Raw genomic sequence first — 19,695 nt, forward strand, 5'->3', positions numbered from 1 at the left:
GCTTGAGATATTAACGAATCTTGTCCTTATCACCTGCAGCCCCAAGAAACCAGAAACTTTCCTGATGCCAAAAGATTCAAAGAAGATTGCAACAGGTAAGTCAAAGGAAGTGTCAAAGGGATCCATTTGTGTCACCTCTTCCATTTAGTCAAATTTAGTCAAACTATTTACTAAGTCTGCACTACTATTACTATTACTCGTTTTTTCTCACCATTCCTATCACCCATTTCCTCCCACTTATGACTGTATGGCTGTAACTTGTCGCTTGTATCCTTAAGATTTTTATTAATATTAATTGTTTCCTCATTGCTTATTTAACCCCTATGACAATCATTAAGTGTTGCATCTCATGATTCTTGACAAATGTACGGTATATATATTTTTATGTACACTGAGAACATATGCATCAAAGACAAATTCCTTTTGTGTCCAATCACATTTGGCCAATAAAGAATTCAATTCAATTCAATCCAATTCAATCCTATCCTATCCTATCCTATCCTATCCCATCCTATTCTTTGTTCCTGAGTTAGTTGTTTCTATGTTGAGAATGAAAGCATGCTAGGATGTTTCTGCACCAAATCTGGGTTCCCAAAGGCATCAGGTGTCCACTGTGAGGTAAATACCAGAATACCAGATTAGATAAGTCTTTCAACTGTTCCAATGGAGGATTCCTATCTCCACGCTGTCCTTTCTGCAGGATTTTATTATCACTTTCAGGAAATCTGAATTCATAGTTTATCACAAAAGCCTAGGATTGACTGCTAGTATGAAAGGCTTTTGTAGGATATTATTGTTTTTAATGGTATCATTGATTTTATTGCTATATTTTTATCGTTGTTGTATTTATGATTATTGTTTGCCTCTCTGAGTCCTTTTTGGACTGAGCGGCATATAAATACAAATAATAAAATAAAATAAAATAAAATAAAATAAATAAAATAAAATAAAATAATAAAATAAAATATAAAATAAAATATAAAATAAAATAAAAAAAAAAAAAATAAAAAATAAAAAAAATATATAAAATAAAATAAAATACATTAATAAAATAAAATAATAAAATAAAATAAAATAAATTTATGTATGTATGTATGTATGTATGTATGTATGTATGAATGAATGAATAATAAATACCGCTTGGCTAACCCTATTCTGTTAAATGTTGGCTCCAACTGGTTCCTCTAGGCTTCTAATTCCAAAAGTTTCTCCTTTCCGGTAGACATCACAGGCCCAATCATCCTACAGACCTACCGTGTGATTTCTGACTACGAGAAGAAGTCTAGCACTGAGATGGCCCTGACGGTGGACGATATAGTAGACGTGGTGGAGAAGAGTGAGAGTGGTAAGAAAATAGCTGGCTACATTTCCCCCTCCCCCCCATCTTGCGTCGGTTCCGGCCTTTTGCTCAGCGGAACAAACAAACAAACACCCTTCTTTTTGATCATTAATTTCAGGATGGTGGTTTTGTCAGCAAAAGAATAAACGAGGTTGGGTACCAGCTGCTTATCTAGAACCAATGGACAGTCCAGATGAAGCTGAAGATCAGGACCCCAACTATGAAGGTAAATACATTTTATTGTTGGATTTGAAGTGGTGGTCAATCTAAAGGCCATGCAAGGCCCAGGTTTAGCTCTAGGACCATGATGGCAAACCTATGGCACGCATGCCCAAAGTATCACAGCATAGCCATGTTGGCTGGCATGCACATCCTCCCCTGTTTGTCTTACTGAGGTTTTGGGGCACCTGATATCAGTTTCAATTCAGAATCACTTCTTGTGAGATGGGGGGGGGGCTGATAAACTTGATCAATCAATCAAATAAACTGTCAGGCCAAAAGCTGTCATGTGGAGTTAGAGGCTTTGGCCTGCCACAGTAGCACAGTATTAGGGAAATTGGATGAGAGGGAAGTTACTAGCCACAACAAATTCCTTTCTTAGAGTCCAAGGTCATCTTTTGTTCTGCATCAACTGAACAAAAGAGGAAGTCGGTGGAATCCCTGCACTCAGACTGGTCCTCATGATGAACTTGTGGGTGTGGGGATGTGAGATGAACCTTAACCTGGGTGGGGTACTGGAAGGAAGTTAGTATTAGGATGGCAATAGCGTGACCAATAGGTTATTGAAACAGATGTCCAAGTGCTGCCTCTATGTTGGTTGAAGCAGGCAGGATTCCCTTGAGTGCCATTTGTTGGGGGTCGAGGGAAAGGGAGGGTTTTGCCCTCTCTTTCTACTCAAGAGCCCACTGTGCAATAGGTGGGCCACTGTGTGGCACAGAATGCTGGACTCGATGGGCTTTGACCTGATTCAGCATGACTCTTCTTATGTTCTTATGTTCTTATGACCAACGAGTCTAAGGAGAGGGGCGGCATACAAATTTAATAAATAATAATAACATGGCTCTGATAATAAATCGAACCTTATTGTTGGCTTGTCTCGGTTAGCTAGGCTATGAAACCTTCGACAATACCAAGCAGAGAATTTTAACAGAGCGTGGATGTGTGATAAAGCCAAGACACAGACTTAGTTAAATAAGTATTATTTACATATAAACAGAATACAAACAATCCAGAATCAGCACAAAGCAAATACATAATAATATGCACTGAGCAATTACAAGATTAGCACAAAGCAAAACACAATATAGATAACAAGCACGAAGCTAAAATACAATATAGATAAAGCACCAAGCTAAAATACAATATAGATAAAGCACCAAGCTAAAATACAATATAGATAAAAGCACAAAGCTTATACAAGCACAAAGCTTGGACACAACTCCCCCGTCTCACATTGTAAAGTAAAGGAAATGACCGAGCAAAATAATGAGCTTTTATAGCTTCAATAAGGAAGTGACAAAACAGCCTTGAATATTAACTCTTCAAGTACAAGTTAACCCTTTAAGTGCACATTAACTCTTTAAGTACAAGTTTGGTACAGTTTACAATGGCAATCCCTAACAATCATGTACCCTGTACTAACACTTATGTGAGAGAATTGGACTGGAATCTGATTTATTTCTCAGATGCTATTTGGGGCATTGACATAAACTCTCTTCTTCCAAGGTGAGCTCCACGTTGTACGAAAAGGCTACACAGCTGCTCAGGAAGACGAGATTTCCCTGAAGGAAGGAGAAACCATAGAAGTTATCCATAAACTGCTTGATGGTTGGTGGGTAGTCAGGTAAGGCTTCAGCCCTGATGACACTTTTCAAAAAGTAAGCAATGCAGATCCTCGGTCCTCAAACTTCTCAGAAACGGTTCCCTTGCAAATGCACTGAGACAAATTTCAAAATTCTGACTGGGGCATCTGGTTGCCAGAGTCCAGGGGTGGGTTCAGGATCCTTTTGCTGATGGCTCACTCGGGGTAGCGCTGTGCAGAAACGTGTCCACAGCATAAATTGAATGGGTCCAAAGACGGGCTACAAGAATGGTGGAAGGTCTTAAGCATAAAACGTATCAGGAAAGACTTAATGAACTCAATCTGTATAGTTTGGAGGACAGAAGGAAAAGGGGGGACATGATCGAAACATTTAAATATATTAAAGAGTTAAATAAGGTCCAGGAGGGAAGTGTTTTTAATAGGAAAGTGAACACAAGAACAAGGGGACATAATCTGAAGTTAGTTGGGGGAAAGATCAAAAGCAACATGAGAAAATATTATTTTACTGAAACAGTAGTAGATCCTTGGAACAAACTTCCAGCAGACGTGGTAGATAAATCCACAGTAACTGAATTTAAACATGCCTGGGATAAACATATATCCATCCTAAGATAAAATACAGAAAATAGTATAAGGGCAGACTAGATGGACCATGAGGTCTTTTTCTGCCGTCAGACTTCTATGTTTCTATAAAAAAGTAGTTTCAGCCCATGCGCAGCAAGAAAGATGGCAGCACCAGTAATGGGCTGCTGCATGGACGGTCCGCTACACCATCCTGGTTGGGGGAAAAGGAGATGCACACACATCTCCATGTCCCCGATACATGCACATGTGTGAGATTCAGCTTCTGTACATGTGCAGGAAGTGAAATCTCACGTGAGGACGCTCGTGCGTGTGAGATTTTGCCATTTTTTGGCAAGTCACAAAACCCAGAACAATCTCACATATGTGAGCATCCTCATGCAAGATTTAGACTCCAACACATGTGCAGAAGCCGAATCTCATGATGGCACACACGGGCACACCAGACACACCCATGCACACATCCGGCCGGTCCCCGGGAGCACACTGGAAGTGCTCGCGACTGGGAGCCCTTCACTGGGCAGCGGCCATGGAGACACTGATAGAACTGGCACTGTGATGTCATCACTGAACTACTAAAGCAGGGGTCCCCAAACTCTGCGACTTTAAGACTTATGGACTTCAACTCCCAGAATTCTCCAGCCAGCATGGAATTCTGGAAGTTGAAGTCCACAAGTCTTAAAGTTGCAGAGTTCGAAGACCTCTGTACTAACAGTTCTGGCCTGTAGGAACTCACCTCTGCTGAAGTCTGAAGTTCTTTGGCGGAGACCTCATTGAAGGCTCCTGCAGCTGGATGTGGGAACGGCACTCATCAATGCTGGCTTTCCTGTTGCACAAAGGCAGCCCCACTTACTGTTTGTTGAGGAGGACAACTGGGCCTCCATTTTTTGATGATCTGAGAGGATGTTTATTATTTATTTATGTATTTACTTATTTATTTACTTACTTATTTATTTACTTATTTATTTACTTATTTATTTATTTATTTATTTATTTACTTATTTATTTACTTACTTATTTACTTATTTACTTACTTATTTACTTATCTATCTTATCTATCTATCTATCTATCTATCTATCTATCTATCTATCTATCTATCTATCTATCTATCTATCTATCTATCTATCTATCTAATCTATCTATCTATCTATCTATCTATCTATCTATCTATCTATCTATCTATCTATCTATCTATCTATCTTTCTTTCTTTCTTTCTTTCTATCTTATCTATCTATCTATCTATCTATCTATCTATCTATCTATCTATCTATCTATCTATCTATCGATCGTTTGTTTGTTTGATTTCTATGCTGCCCTTCTCCTTAGACTCAGGGCGGCTTACAACATGTTAGCAATAGCACTTTTTAACAGAGCTAGGCTATTGCCCCCACAATCCAGGTCCTCATGTTATGTTATCCAGTCCCTTTTATCCAATTTTTGGGCAATTCGAAAGCTTGGCGTTCACTCTAAAATGAGTCTTCAGCTACCCAGATTAAAGCTGTGCAAATCCAGCCTAATATTCCCAAAGGTGTTTGTTGTGTCCCGGCAATACCTGGGACTGTCCTGATTGGTGGGTGGCTCGCATGCGAAAATGGCATGTCCCGATTGGCTGCTGCCTCTGACAGCCATGTATATAAAAACTGTTAGACATGGCTGAGGCAATTCCGTTCTGGTTATTTCCATTGTTCGATAGTGTTCAGAGTTGCCATAGTTAGTAGCTTAATTACATGTTACAGAAAAGCACGCCTTCGTCTGATTGCGAGATGTAGGCAACTGAGCTTGTTTTTTTCGCTTTGAAAACATTTCACTTCTGAAGAAGTGAAGAAATTTCTTGGATGAGAAGCAAGACATTTTCAAACAACAACAACAATAAACCCCCAAGTCCAGTTCCCTTTCAGAAAAAGCACCGTTGGGATCAGTGTTCCCTCTAATTTTTTTGGGGTGGTGGTGGGCGGAAAAGTATAATGTCTGAGCGGCAGTTCCTTCGGGACTGGGCAGCACAAAAATAAACAAACAAACAAACAAACAAACAAACAAACAAACAAACAAAGAACCCACCCTATTTTGCCTCAGAGAATTTCAAAATAAAATACTGTACTGTGTGTCTATAACAGTGAGCTCATAGTAGGGCAACTCTATCAATATCAAAATGCCACTTAAATAGTTGAGCTAGTTTCAAACTAGATTTTGATTTTCTTTGTCTCTTCCTTACTCCCATTCTTTTTCTTTCTCTTTTCCTTCCTCTCTTTTTTCTATCTGTTTCTCTCTCTTCCTCTCTTCCTCTCTCTCTCCTTCCCTCTCACTCTTTCCCTCTCGGCTTCTGGGCAGGTTTGGAAAACTCTGAGTTGATGATGATTTTTAAGTGAGCGATTGCTCACTGCTCAGCTTAGAGGGAACTATGGTTGGGATAACCATGGCCTGATTGAAAATCTCCACACGCCTAAATCCTGTCTAATTGTTTCTGGATCTAAAAATTCCGTGTCTGTAACGATGAATCAGTCAACATCAATTTTCTCCAGTTTGGTTTCTCTTTGGTTTCAATTCCCATTTTTCAAGTTCTTCCTCTCTCTCGTACATGAAGTCATCTGTGAATGTGGTTGGAGTGTTTAAGGGTAAATCTCGTGAGTGTAGTCTTTCGTCTTTAGTCATAACTCAGAAGCACATGTGTGATTCTAGGTTAATTCTGAGGTAGACTGGGAAAAACCCTTGATAGAAATTTTGCAGGGCAATTGCTGATCCAGTGGTTGATTTCCATTCCTTTGACAACACACGAAGACAGAACTCTATTTGTCGAATGTCCATATGTTATTGTACTTTCAATGTGTGATGCTTAAAAGGCAAGTCTCAGTCAACACAGAACAAATACCCACAAAGAGCCCCAAAGAGGCCCTCAAAACTGAAGTGACAGGTGTCTATGGAAATTCTCAGTCATCCAGGTTATGGTTGTCCCAAAGGTGCTTTTTCAATAGGCAACTGGGTTTTCTTTGAAGATATTAGTTTCATATCCAAGAAACCTCTTCAGAAGTGGCAGGTGTCAAAAAGAGGAAGTCTCAGCTGATAGCCATTTGATGGGTGTCTATGTATTGCAACATAGCATTAAGTTCAGAGCTAAATTAATCAGTGTGGGGGAGATACCTCTGGGGCATGAGCATATTCTATTCAGCATTATAGAGGAGAATATATGTAGCTCGGGGTTGAACTGTGGATCTTTGGTACTTTCTGAGTTTGGTTGTTGGCTTCCAGATTTATTTATTTATTTACTCATTCATTCATTCATTCATTCATTCATTCATTCATTAGATTTGTATGCCGCCCCTCTCCGAAGACTCGGGGCGGCTAACAACAGTATAAAAAGACAATGTAAACAAATCTAATATTAAAAATAATCTTAAAAAACCCCAATTTAAAGAACCACTCATACATACAAGCATACCATGTATAAATTCTATAAGCCTAGTGGGAAGGGAAATTTCAATTCCCCCATGCCTGACGACAGAGGTGGGTTTTAAGGAGCTTACGAAAGGCAAGGAGGGTGGGGGCAACTCTGATATCTGGGGGGAGCTGGTTCCAGAGGTCCGGGGCCGCCACAGAGAAGGCTCTTCTCCTGGGTCCCGCCAAACGACATTGCTTAGTCGACGGGACCCGGAGAAGGCCAACTCTGTGGGACCTAACCGGTCACTGGGATTCATGCGGCAGAAGGCGGTCTCGGAGATATTCTGGTCCGATGCCATGAAGGGCTTTATAGGTCATAACCAACACTTTAAATTGTGACCGGAAATTGATCGGCAACCAATGCAGACTGCGGAGTGTTGGTGAAACATGGGCATATTTGGGAAAGCCCATGATTGCTCTCGCAGCTGCATTCTGCACAATCTGAAGTTTCCGAACACTTGTATATTTGTGTTAGATAGACTTCACCTTTCTTATGAGGATCTTGCTATGCAGTGTGACCATAGTTTAAGCTAATCGCTGTTTAATTTTATGTGTCAACAAAATGGTCTTCTTAAATTTAGGAAGGAAGAGATCACAGGCTACTATCCTTCGATGTATCTGCAGAAGGCAGGAGAGGAGAACATGACCGAGAACAACCAGCTGAGGAATAAAGCAGCACCACCTCGGAGGTACAGTTGGGCTCTCGGGAAGTTTGCTTGTTCGTTTTGAAGTGTTGAATTAAGACTGATGAAACCAAACTTCAAGTCCATCCAGAGCCATGGAAACTCACTGGGAGATTTTGGGCTGATGTCAGCCCAGCTTACTTCACAGGTTCTGGTGGGGACATGTAGAGATGTAGAAATCACAGGCACTGAGACATGATTTCTAGAATGCTTTGTCCAGGTTGGAAATACAGTGATACCTCGTCTTACGAACTTAATTGGTTCTGAGATGAGGTTTGTTAGTTGAAAAGTTCGTAAGACACAACAATGTTTCCCATAACTCACCCCTTTTCCAGCCGAAGCACCCATTTTTGCACTGCTGGGATTCCCCTGAGGCTCCCCTCCATGGGAAACCCCACCTCTGGACTTCTGTGCTTTTGTGATGCGGCAGGGGAATCCCAGCATCATCCCAAAGAGAGAGAGCGAGAGCTTCTCAACAGGAGAAAGCTCTGCTCAGCCTAGAGAGATACAGTTATACCTCGTCTTACAAACCTCTCGTCATACAAACTTTTTGAGATACAAACTTTTTGAGATACAAACTTTTTGAGATACAAACTTTTTCAGATGCAAACTTTTTCAGATGCAAACTTTTTCAGATGCAAACTTTTTGAGATGCAAACTTTTTGAGATACAAACTTTTTGAGATACAAACTTTTTGAGATACAAACTTTTTGAGATACAAACTTTTTGAGATACAAACTTTTTCAGATGCAAACTTTTTGAGATGCAAACTTTTTGAGATACAAACTTTTTGAGATACAAACTTTTTGAGATACAAACTTTTTGAGATACAAACTTTTTGAGATACAAACTTTTTGAGATACAAACTTTTTGAGATACAAACTCGGGGTTTAAGATTTTTTTTGCCTCTTCTTCCAAACTATTTTCACCTTACAAACCCAATCCACTGTGATGCCCCACCTCCTGACTTCTGTTGCCAGCGAAGTGCACGTTTTTGCGCTGCTAGGATTCCCCTGAGGCTCCCCTCCATGGGAAATACCACCTCCGGACTTCCGTGTTTTTGCGATGCTGCAGGGGAATCCCAGCAGCGCAAAAACAGGCGCTTCGTTGGCAACAGAAGTCCGGAGGTGGGGTTTCCCAGTGAGGGGCGTCTCAGGGAAATCACAGCATCACGAAAACACAGAAGTCCTCGAAACCCCACCTCCCGACTTCTGTGTTTTTGTGATGTTGTGATTTCGCTGAGACTCCCCTCGCTGAGAAATCCCACCTCTGGACTTCCGTTGATAAGCTCTCTCTCTCTCTGGGATGATGCTGTCTCCTTCTGGACTTGCAAGTTTATTCTTTTATAACCAGTTTCTTGTGTGTACAAATATAAAACATTAATTCTTAACTTAACCTAGTTACAATGTAAATAGTTAATATGTGACACATCGCATACAGACAAATCCTATCAGGATACAAAGACTGCTAAATAAACAGGGGACCATCTTAATTAACTAAAGAAAGAGAAGGATTTCAATTGCCAAAAGTCAATAGAGCCAATTATTTCCTTAAACTAATCAAGAAGGAGTGAGTTGCCTTAACTCAGCACATAGGTTCTTAATCCAATCATGGTTGGTTTGACCTTTTAGCTAGAGCTGAATAAGCATGTAACATTTTTCCTAGATACATAGAGGGTATAATTTTTATGCTTTCAATAATTCAGAATAATGAAATGCTTCATTGGCAATATATGTGTGCATAGCATTGCAATAATTGATAATCATTTTAGTCCAGATTGGAGAAACCTGGCTTAGCAGATTCTAGTATTGTTATTCATGTGTTTATAGTTTCATTGATGATGTTTTTCTTTTCCTTTGGATGACTGAGCAGGTCTAGCATCAGCAACATCAAGAGCATCCACCAGCAAAGTCGTAAGCAGATAAGCCAGGAGACATATAGGCGGAACAGCGTGAAATACATGCAAAGCAGAAAGAAGCTGAAGAACAAATTCCTGGGCAAAACCAATATTATCGGTAAGTGTGGGGAGCTTCGAGAAAAAATGTCCTTCTAAAACCCTAATTTGGTTAAATGTGAAAAAGGTGATAAGGCACAAAATGGCCTGCTCTGACCACCTAAGCCATAGTTTTTTGACCTTGAGAACTTGAACCTTGAACTTGAACCTTGGGGACTAGACTTCAACTCCCAAAATGCCCCAGTTGGTGATTTGCTGGCTAGGGGATTCTGGGAATTGAAGTCCACCATCTTTAAATTGGCAAAGTTAATAAACGCTGCTCTAAGCCTTTGTGAATTTGGTTTCTATTGAGTTTTGATTATTTCCTCTTTTTAATATGACAGCCCAATTTAAACAATTTATCCTAAGATTTTTATTAATATTGCTTCTTCATTGCTTATTTGACCCCTATGACAATCATTAAGTGTTGTACCACATGGTTCTTGACAAATGTATATTTTGTTTTATGTACGTTGAGAGCATATGCACAAGACAAATTCCTTGTGTGTCCAATCACACTTGGCCAATAAAAATTCTATTCTATTCTATTCTATGATACTAGACATTGGGTGAAAATCACCCGACTGGGGAATTCTGGGATTTGAAAACCACAAATCTTCAAATTGCCAAGTTTTACAAACACTAACCCAAACATTTAACTCTGGCTAAGCAGATCCTTTCCTCTCCACTTACTTACTTATTTATATTATTAATATTAATATTAATATTAACAATATTTATATATTTTATATTTATATTTATATTTATATTTATATTTATATTTATATTTATATTTATATTTATATTTATATTTATATTTATATTTATATTTATATTTATATTTATATTTATATTTATATTTATATTTATATTTATATTTATATTTATATTTATATTTATATTTATATTTATATTTATATTTATATTTATTTATTTGATTTCTATGCCACCCTTCTCCTGAGACTCAGGGCGGCTTATGGAAAAAAGTAGTGCAGAAACATGTTAGAAATCTAGCTCAAAATACAATCTTAAAACCCCAATACTTAAAATTAATCAATCACATTCATCCCATCATGCACCATACACTTAATCGTTGGCCAGGGCTAGGTATTGGAAACTCAGTGGCCCTAAGCCGGTTGGCAGAGGTGGGTTTTTAAAACCTTATGAAAGGCGGAGAGAGTGGGGGGGCAGTGCAGATCTCTGGCGGGAGTTTGTTCCATAGGGTCAGGGCCACCACAGAGAAGGCTCTTCCCCTAGGCCCCGCCGGACGGCATTGTCTGGCTGACGGGACCTGGAGAAGGCTGACTCTGTGGGACTTGACTGGTCACTAGGATGCAAATGTCTTTTAATGATACAAATGTCTTCATATGGACTATTGGCATGGAATATTTGACCTGACATGATAGGCAGCACAATTATTAGCCTTCTCTAATATTGTGGCAAATTAAGCCTATGAATATTAATTCTCTAATGACTTTAGGGTTCCACCATTACATATGTCAGATCTGAAAGAAAGAAATAAAATCTTGCTTCTCTCCACCACAAATCAGGAAGTCAGTTTGGAATGATGTAAAATTTTTTGCTGTGTCATCTCAAGGCTGTTTTCCCCTCCCCTCCATTTTATTTTATATAGAGGAAACAAATGAGAACGAGGAACGCAAGCCTTCAATTCCTCCAAGACCCAGTAAAGATTTGATTCTGATTCGTTGTTCGGAGAGCACAAAGAAAAAAATCCAGTGAGGAAGAAATGGAGGAAATGATTGCTCCGTCTTTGCTACCGTCACTAAAAAGAACTTGAGTTATTCACAAATCATCTGAGGATCTTTGTTTTTGGAAGGGTTACTGCAAATGATGTCTAGTGATCTCTTTGCAGCTCTTGTGTTCAGAAAGTATGATCCTTTTTCTGCTTGCTTGATCAACCTTATAGAGGAGATAAGTGTTTAGAACATAAATAATAGCATGTGGCTATTACGACTCTACAGTAATCTGTATATATAAAAACCAAATGCCACTCACTCGTCATGAAATCTCCGGAACTGTAAAGTCTACAGACTTGAAACTTGACACATATGTTCCTTCTAGGTGCTTGCTAAGAAGGATTTTTCGAAATGACCATCAAATCATTAGTATTACTTCTACAATATTGTATTAATTAATACACTCTGATGCTAAGGAGTTAGATGTTCTACCCTCCCTCCTCATCTGAAAAGAACTCTGTTCTAATTGCCTTATATTAACATGCTCTGATGCCATCCCTTCGCTAAACCGGGTGTAACCATGGCCAGGGCATGATACATCCAGCCTGTGAGCTGAGAGTTTAGACATTCTACCCCCACTCCTCACCTGAAAAGAACTCTGTTCCAGCTGCCAGTTGCCTTATATTAGCACACTGATACTAAGGAATTACACATTTTACATAAATTTTCAAGCTTTAAGTGTCAATGTATCAAGCCCGATCGTAACTACTCATTAGTTTTCAAGCTTTCTTTTTTTAATAATAGTTTTTATTGGCTTTTAAATTTTTCACATCTTAATATTACTAAATATACAGTACTATTAATATTTATGTATACATTACTATTAATATTTATATAGTTTATACATTGAACATTGCTTTTTCTTATTGTCAATTCTTATGTTCCCATCCCACATTGTCTCTTTTCTTTTCTTTATCCATTCATACCATTTAATCCATATATTATGATATTCAGAGTCCTTTTGTCCATTTTAACTCCATCATTATTCTGTCCATCTCAGCACAGTCATGTTTTTTTTATAATTTCCTTATCGAGAGGTATCTGAGTGTCTTTCCCTCAGATCCCTCAGATGCATATATAATCCTTGGCACTGTCCCAATGTGTAGTATAAGATATTTAATGTTTTTAGGATATTGTTTTCTAATAATTCCTAATAAAAAGAATTTGTGTGTATACTCTATCATTGTTCCTGTTATTTTTATTATATGCCACTTATTCCTGGAGGGGTCTGTAATATGGTAAATGATTTAGCTTTACTAGATAAATGGTCAAAGCAATGGAAACTGCAGCTTAATGTTTCCAAATGTAAAATAATGCACTTGGGGAAAAGGAATCCTCAACCTGAGTATTGTATTGGCAGTTCTGTGTTAGCAAAAACTTCAGAAGAGAAGTATTTAGGGGTAGTGATTTCTGAGTCTCAAAATGGGTGAGCAGTGGTCGGGCGGTAGGAAAAGCAAGTAGGATGCTTGGCTGCATAGCTAGAGGTATAACAAGCAGGAAGAGGGAGATTGTGATTCCCTTATATAGAGCGCTGGTGAGACCACATTTGGAATACTGTGTTCAGTTCTGGAGACCTCACCTACAAAAAGATATTGACAAAATTGAACGGGTCCAAAGACGGGCTACAAGAATGGTGGAAGGTCTTAAGCATAAAACGTATCAGGAAAGACTTCATGAACTCAATCTGTATAGTCTGGAGGACAGAAGAAAAGGGGGGACATGATTAAAACCTTTAAATATGTTAAAGGGTTAAATAAGGTTCAGGAGGGAAGTGTTTTTAATAGGAAAGTGAACACAAGAGCAAGGGGACACAATCTGAAGTTAGTTGGGGGAAAGATCAAAAGCAACATGAGAAAATATTATTTTACTGAAAGAGTAGTAGATCCTTGGAACAAACTTCCAGCAGACGTGGTTGGTAAATCCACAGTAACTGAATTTAAACATGCCTGGGATAAACATATATCTATTGTAAGATAAAATACAGGAAATAGTATAAGGGCAGACTAGATGGACTATGAGGTCTTTTTCTGCCATCAGTCTTCTATGTTTCTATGTACTGTATTTCCCTCCAGTACTGTTTAGTTTTGGGACACATCCACCACATATGAAAGAAGGTACCTCGCTCTATTTTACATTTCCAACATGTTAGATTAGAATTTGGGTACATTTTCGCCAATCTTGTTGGGGCCAACTGCCAAGCTTTTACTGTCAATTTATGAAGCTCGATCACAACGTTTCGTAGTGAAGCATGGGTATGCAGATACTAGTAAAATTATAATGGCGCATAGAATTTAGCAGTGGGGACTTCTTACACATTTTTCCCACAGTCTCTTAGTGTATAATCATTTGAATCAAAGTGGTAACGCTACGCTGAATTGAATCACTGTTAAATCAGTTAAGTTTCCTTTCCCCTTGGTTCCCCTGCCAACCGAGCCTGCTTAAACAGAGTATTTATAACTCAGTTTTCGTGGTTTCTCTAAGCATGGGTTGTTTTCCTGCAGATGTTTCCCCACCAGACTTGGTAGTGTGGGGGGTAAAATGGAGTTTGTTGGTGGTTTACAAAACAGTGGCCTAGTTTATATAATAATGGCCAGCCTTGCCAGTTGTGATTGGAGTGTGATTACTTTCTCAATGAACGATTTTCACTCTATAGCAGTGATGGCGAACTTATGGCACCAGTGCTTCAGGTGGTACGCGGAGCCATATCTGCTGGCACGCGAGTTGTTGCCCTAGCTCAGCTCCAATGTGCATGTGTGTGCCAGCCAGCTGATTTTGGGCTCTCACAGAGGCTCTTGGAGGGCATTTTTGGCTTCCAGAGAGTCTCAGGGGAGGGGGAGTGCTTTTTTACCAAGTATGCCTTTGGAGCCTGGGGAAGGTGAAACATGAGCCAACTTGGCCCACCAGAAGTTGGGAAACAGGCTGTTTCCAGCCTGCAGAGGGCCTCCGATGGGGTGGGGGAAGCTGTTTTTGCCTTCCCCAGGCATTGAATTATGAATGTGGGGACTCGCGCATGTGTGATAGCATGCATGCATGGTCTGCAACGTCCTGCCTGTCGGCGACTACTTCAGCTTCAATCACAACAACACAAGAGCACATAACAGATTTAAACTTAATATTAACCGCTCCAAACTTGACTGTAAAAAATATGACTTCAGTAACTGAGTTGTCAAAGCATGGAACTCATTACCGGACTCCATAGTGTCATCCCCAAACCCCCAACACTTTACCCTTAGATTATCTACAGTTGACCTATCCAGATTCCTAAGAGGTCAGTAAGGAGCGAGTACAAGTGCACTATAGTACCTTCTGTCCCCTGTCCTATTGCTCTCCTATATCTCCTATACCTTTCTTCTATTCCTATATCTCTTCTTCTATTCTTTCATTGATATGTTCTATTACTATACCTTCTTTTCTATTATTTCTTAGATATATTTTATTATGAGTATCTCCTCTATAACCTTCATCGTGTATTTTACTATGTATATATAGATATACACCCACTAAAACCCTCATTGTGTATTGGACAAAATAAATAAATAAATAAAATAAATATACTATTACTGTAGAACAGATACATAATGATTGATTGATCTATCTACCTACCTACCATATATCTATCTATCTATCTATCTATCTATCTATCTATCTATCTATCTATCTATCTATCTATCTATCTATCTGATTTTTATGCCGCCCTTCTCCTTAGACTCAAGGCGGCTTACAACATGTTAGCAACAGCACTTTTTAACAGAGCCAGCATATTGCCCCCACAATCCGGGTCCTCATTTTACCCACCTTGGAAGGATGGAAGGCTGAATCAACCTTGAGCCGGTGATGAGATTTGAACCACTGACCTACAGATCAACAGTCAACTTTAGTGGCCTGCAATACAGCAGTCTACCTGCTGCGCCACCCCGGCTCAGCTTATGATTATAGATTATGATGCACATGTCTATCAACTTAGTGTATTTATTTTTCAAGTGCCAAAGTTGCTACCCATACATAAGATAGCTTGCTTTCTAAAATATGTTTTGGGTAGATGGGATCTTGCTTTACACCCATTGTACTGTACGTGCAATATCCATGGCTATATGATTAATAAACAACCTGGAATAAACAAGAGGGCCTTTAGTCTTCTTTTCAGCAAGTCATTTCCAATCAGCAGCGGTTGTGACACAAAGGAAACCCTTCTGCTGTACTTTAGATATGCAGATTGCTCAAAAAAGCCTCTTACATAAGATTCTGGGCAGAAAAGAATTTGCAAATATTTAAAAAGAGGGCTGTTCTTGAGGAAAGTTGGCCAACAAACTGAATTTTCAACCGCAAGGTTGCATAAGATCCCTCAACCTCACGCCTTCTCCGGTTTATCATTTCAGCTTCCAGCCAGTCCAAATGTGTCTCCAAAAATTGATAAAAACTTGGGGTTTCCTAAAAGGTCTTGGGACTGACTGTGAAACCACAATTGACCTTATCAGTGTTTGTGCACATTTTTAAAAATTATTCCATACGCTTTGTTAATATTTTTTTAGTAAAAATTGCAATCATATTTTCCTTATTGCTGCCTTGACCTCACTTGACAGAGAGATGGGTGGCATATACAACACACACACACACACAAAATCTGTCAGCTGCCTGGAGTCCATGAAGATTGGGAGCATTGATAAACTGCATTAATTTTTCTTAAATGTCTTTCTGCAGGATGCTCCATTGCTTTCTTTCCATCTTTCTCTTTTTCCAATTGACAAGCAATATGGCATTTCTTTCTTTCTTTCTTTCTTTCTTTCTTTCTTTCTTTCTTTCTTTCCTTCCTTCCACAGGACATACTAAAACACTCGTTGGTGTTGGTGGTGTAAAACACTCGGTGTTGGTAGCAAAAACTTCAGAAGAGAAGGATTTAGGAGTAGTGATTTCTGAAAATGGGTGAGCAGTGTGGTCGGGCGGTAGGAAAAGCAAGTAGGATGCTTGGCTGCATAGCTAGAGGTATAACAAGCAGGAAGAGGGAGATTGTGATCCCCTTATATAGAGCACTGGTGAGACCACATTTGGAGTACTGTGTTCACTTCTGGAGACCTCACCTACAAAAAGATATTTACAAAATTGAACGGGTCCAAAGACGGGCTACAAGAATGGTGGAAGGTCTTAAGCATAAAATGTATCAGGACAGACTTAATGAACTCAATCTGTATAGTCTGGAGGACAGAAGGAAAAGGGGGGACATGATCGAAACATTTAAATATGTTAAAGGGTTAAATAAGGTTCAGGAGGGAAGTGTTTTTAACAGGAAAGTGAACACAAGAACAAGGGGACACAATCTGAAGTTAGTTGGGGGAAAGATCAAAAGCAATGTGAGAAAATATTATTTTACTGAAAGAGTAGTAGATCCTTGGAACAAACTTCCAGCAGACGTGGTTGGTAAATCCACAGTAACTGAATTTAAACATGCCTGGGATAAACATATATCCATTGTAAGAAAAAATACAGGAAATAGTATAAGGGCAGACTAGATGGACCATGAGGTCTTTTTCTGCCGTCAGAATTCTATGTTTCTATGTGTGTTATCTGTTATTCCTCTCTGTTATTTCACAGTGGATTCATGTTTCATCAGTTAAATTAAAGGGCAGGAACCAATGGATGGAAACTCATCAAAGAAAGAATGAAGGAAAAAAAATTCGACAGCTAGAACAATTCATCATTTGAACAGCTTCCTTCCAAAAGTCTTGTGTGCTCTAAACACTGGAGGTTTTTAAGAAGAGACTGGGCAACCACTTGTTAGAAATGGACTATATCAAGGATGGCGAACCTAATTGGAGCTGCTGTTAAATAGTCAGTGTTTTGGCCTCGGGGTGTGGAAGTTTATCTGTTTGTTAAAGGAGGATGTTTGTTTTGTATCAGGATTCTACAAGGACTCTCTTTGAACTGTTTCCAGGACTTTTGAACTAAATCATAGTCAAGTTTGTGAATTTGTGAATTCTTGAAGGAGAGTGGCTGTGACATCTTCACAGCTGCTTGTTATCTGCTTTGTGTTTGTTTATTGTTCTTCACAGCACTTAAGGCGGTTGCTTTGAAGGTGAGCATTTTGCCTGACTAAAAGTGTCTGTGGCTCCTCTTTTACTTTCGATAAAAAACATTGTTATTGACTTACAACTGTGAGTGTCTGAATTCCTACCTTTGAACTTAACTGAGGGCTCGTGCCGAGAAGCCCGGCAGAACAGGATTCCAAGCAGATGAGTGGTATTTGAGAATAGGTCTGGTAAAGGTTTTGTATGCCCTAGTTAGCAGTACAGTGTTACCTGAGGAAATCTTCGCAAAATTAGGTTAACAACTTGTTCTGTCGAGCTCTCTGGTAGAATCCTCCCGAAAATTCACAGTTACAAATTTCAGACACACACACGTTTGAAAATTCAAAACAATGTTCTTTATAATGAAAAGTCACTTACACTAAGCACTCTTTTTGTATAGCAAAGAGCACTGGTCTCCAAACAAACTGGTAATTGGTACAAGTCCCTTATCAGTTCTGAGATACTTAGCTTGCAGCTGTGAGGCAATTCACAGTCCTTCTTCTTTCACAAAGTGAAACACACTTTGCTCTGGTTTAGTTTCAAAGCGGGGAAAAATCAGCACACAAAGGTCGAAGTCAGCAAAGCAGGCACGAAACACAAGGATCAGATAATCCTCCACAATGGCCAAACCCACAGGCTGCTATTTATAGCAGCCTCACTAATTGCCACAGCCCCACCCAACCACAGGTGGCCTCATTTTCTTTGATAATAATCTCTCACTTGTTGCTGCCTATGCATCGCTCTCCGCATGCGTGGCTGTATCATTAACTCTTGTTCCGAATCCAAGGAGGAGCTAGATAATTGATCTCCTTCTGAGCTGTCTGCCACACTCTCCTCCTCCCTGTCACTCATGTCTTCTTGGTCAGAGGAGCCTTCATCAGCAGGTTCCACCGGGAGCAAAACAGGCCTGCAGCATGTGGATGTCTCCCCCACATCCACAGTCCTTGGGGCAGGAGTTGGGCCAGAGCTAACCACACCACCAACTCTTAATGCCTTTTTGGCAATGCTGTTACGGTGAGCTCTGGATAGTGACTTCCTGGCAGATTCCCCATTGTTTTTGTTTGTTGGACGCATTAGAAACTATGTTTGTGTGACTGCAGGAATGCTGCAGCGGCCACAACTTTGCACGTAAAACTGTTCTTGAATATTGTAAGAATTTCAATTCCAATGCAATATTTACATTGTTCAATTTAGTGAATTTTAGAATAGAATAGAATAGAATAGAATAGAATTTTATTGGCCAAGTGTGATTGGACACACAAGGAATTTGTCTTGGTGCATATGCTCTCAGCTTTAGGAACCTTGATTAAAAATAGTTGTGACATAAGACACTGTTTGGGTTAAACCGAGTGTATCAAAGAAAGATAAACACGACGAGAATTTTAGTATTGCAATATATAAAGGAAAATAAATGAAACCTTTGGGAGGGGTTTGGCTGCTTGAAATGCATGTTGCTTTATAGACTCTGATTTATGCAACATGTATGAGACATATGATGTGATTTGTGTAGAGTTTAGTAAGGGCAGTTTTTGAGAATAAGGTAACATTTCCTTAAAATTGAGCTTGAAGTCCAGGAAGTGCAAGGCCACATCTGTGCAATTTTCTTGTTAGCAGTCTCTCACAGCTGGGAAGTAGTGTGCAACACTTAAAAAAAAAGGCAATACTGTACAGTATATTGTATTTGTTACAAGATACTTCCTTCTGGAGTCTCTTTAAAGAAACTGGTTTCAGTTTCCCCTTATATGAGCCGGGGTGGCGCAGCAGGTAGAGTGCTGTACTGCAGGCCACTGAAGCTGACTTGTAGATCTGAAGGTCAGCGGTTCAGATCTCATCACCAGCTCAAGGTTGACTCAGCCTTCCATCCTTTCGAGGTGGGTAAAATGAGGACCCGGATTGTGGGGGCAATAGCCTAGCTCTGTTAAAAAAAGTGCTATTGCTAACATGTTGTAAGCCGCCCTGAGTCTAAGGAGAAGGGCGGCATAAAAATCAAATAAATAAATAAATAAATAAATAAATAAATCTCCCT

General features: G+C 39.4%; 1 protein-coding gene across 1 annotated transcript in view; it reads left to right on the forward strand.

Moving 5' to 3' along the window:
- Positions 1-12,788, forward strand: part of NCF1 (neutrophil cytosolic factor 1) — a 29,075-nt gene extending 16,287 nt beyond the window's left edge. The window contains exons 5-11 of the mRNA XM_070742516.1: positions 40-95; positions 1,223-1,345; positions 1,458-1,565; positions 3,065-3,182; positions 7,759-7,866; positions 9,733-9,875; positions 11,487-12,788. Coding sequence (XP_070598617.1) covers positions 40-95; positions 1,223-1,345; positions 1,458-1,565; positions 3,065-3,182; positions 7,759-7,866; positions 9,733-9,875; positions 11,487-11,593 — 763 coding nt within the window. The 3' untranslated portion in view covers positions 11,594-12,788. The remainder of the gene's footprint in view (positions 1-39; positions 96-1,222; positions 1,346-1,457; positions 1,566-3,064; positions 3,183-7,758; positions 7,867-9,732; positions 9,876-11,486) is intronic.
- Positions 12,789-19,695: the final 6,907 nt, after the last annotated feature.

Source organism: Erythrolamprus reginae, chromosome 1, assembly GCF_031021105.1.
Source record: "Erythrolamprus reginae isolate rEryReg1 chromosome 1, rEryReg1.hap1, whole genome shotgun sequence".
In the NCBI taxonomy this organism is placed as follows: domain Eukaryota; kingdom Metazoa; phylum Chordata; class Lepidosauria; order Squamata; family Dipsadidae; genus Erythrolamprus; species Erythrolamprus reginae.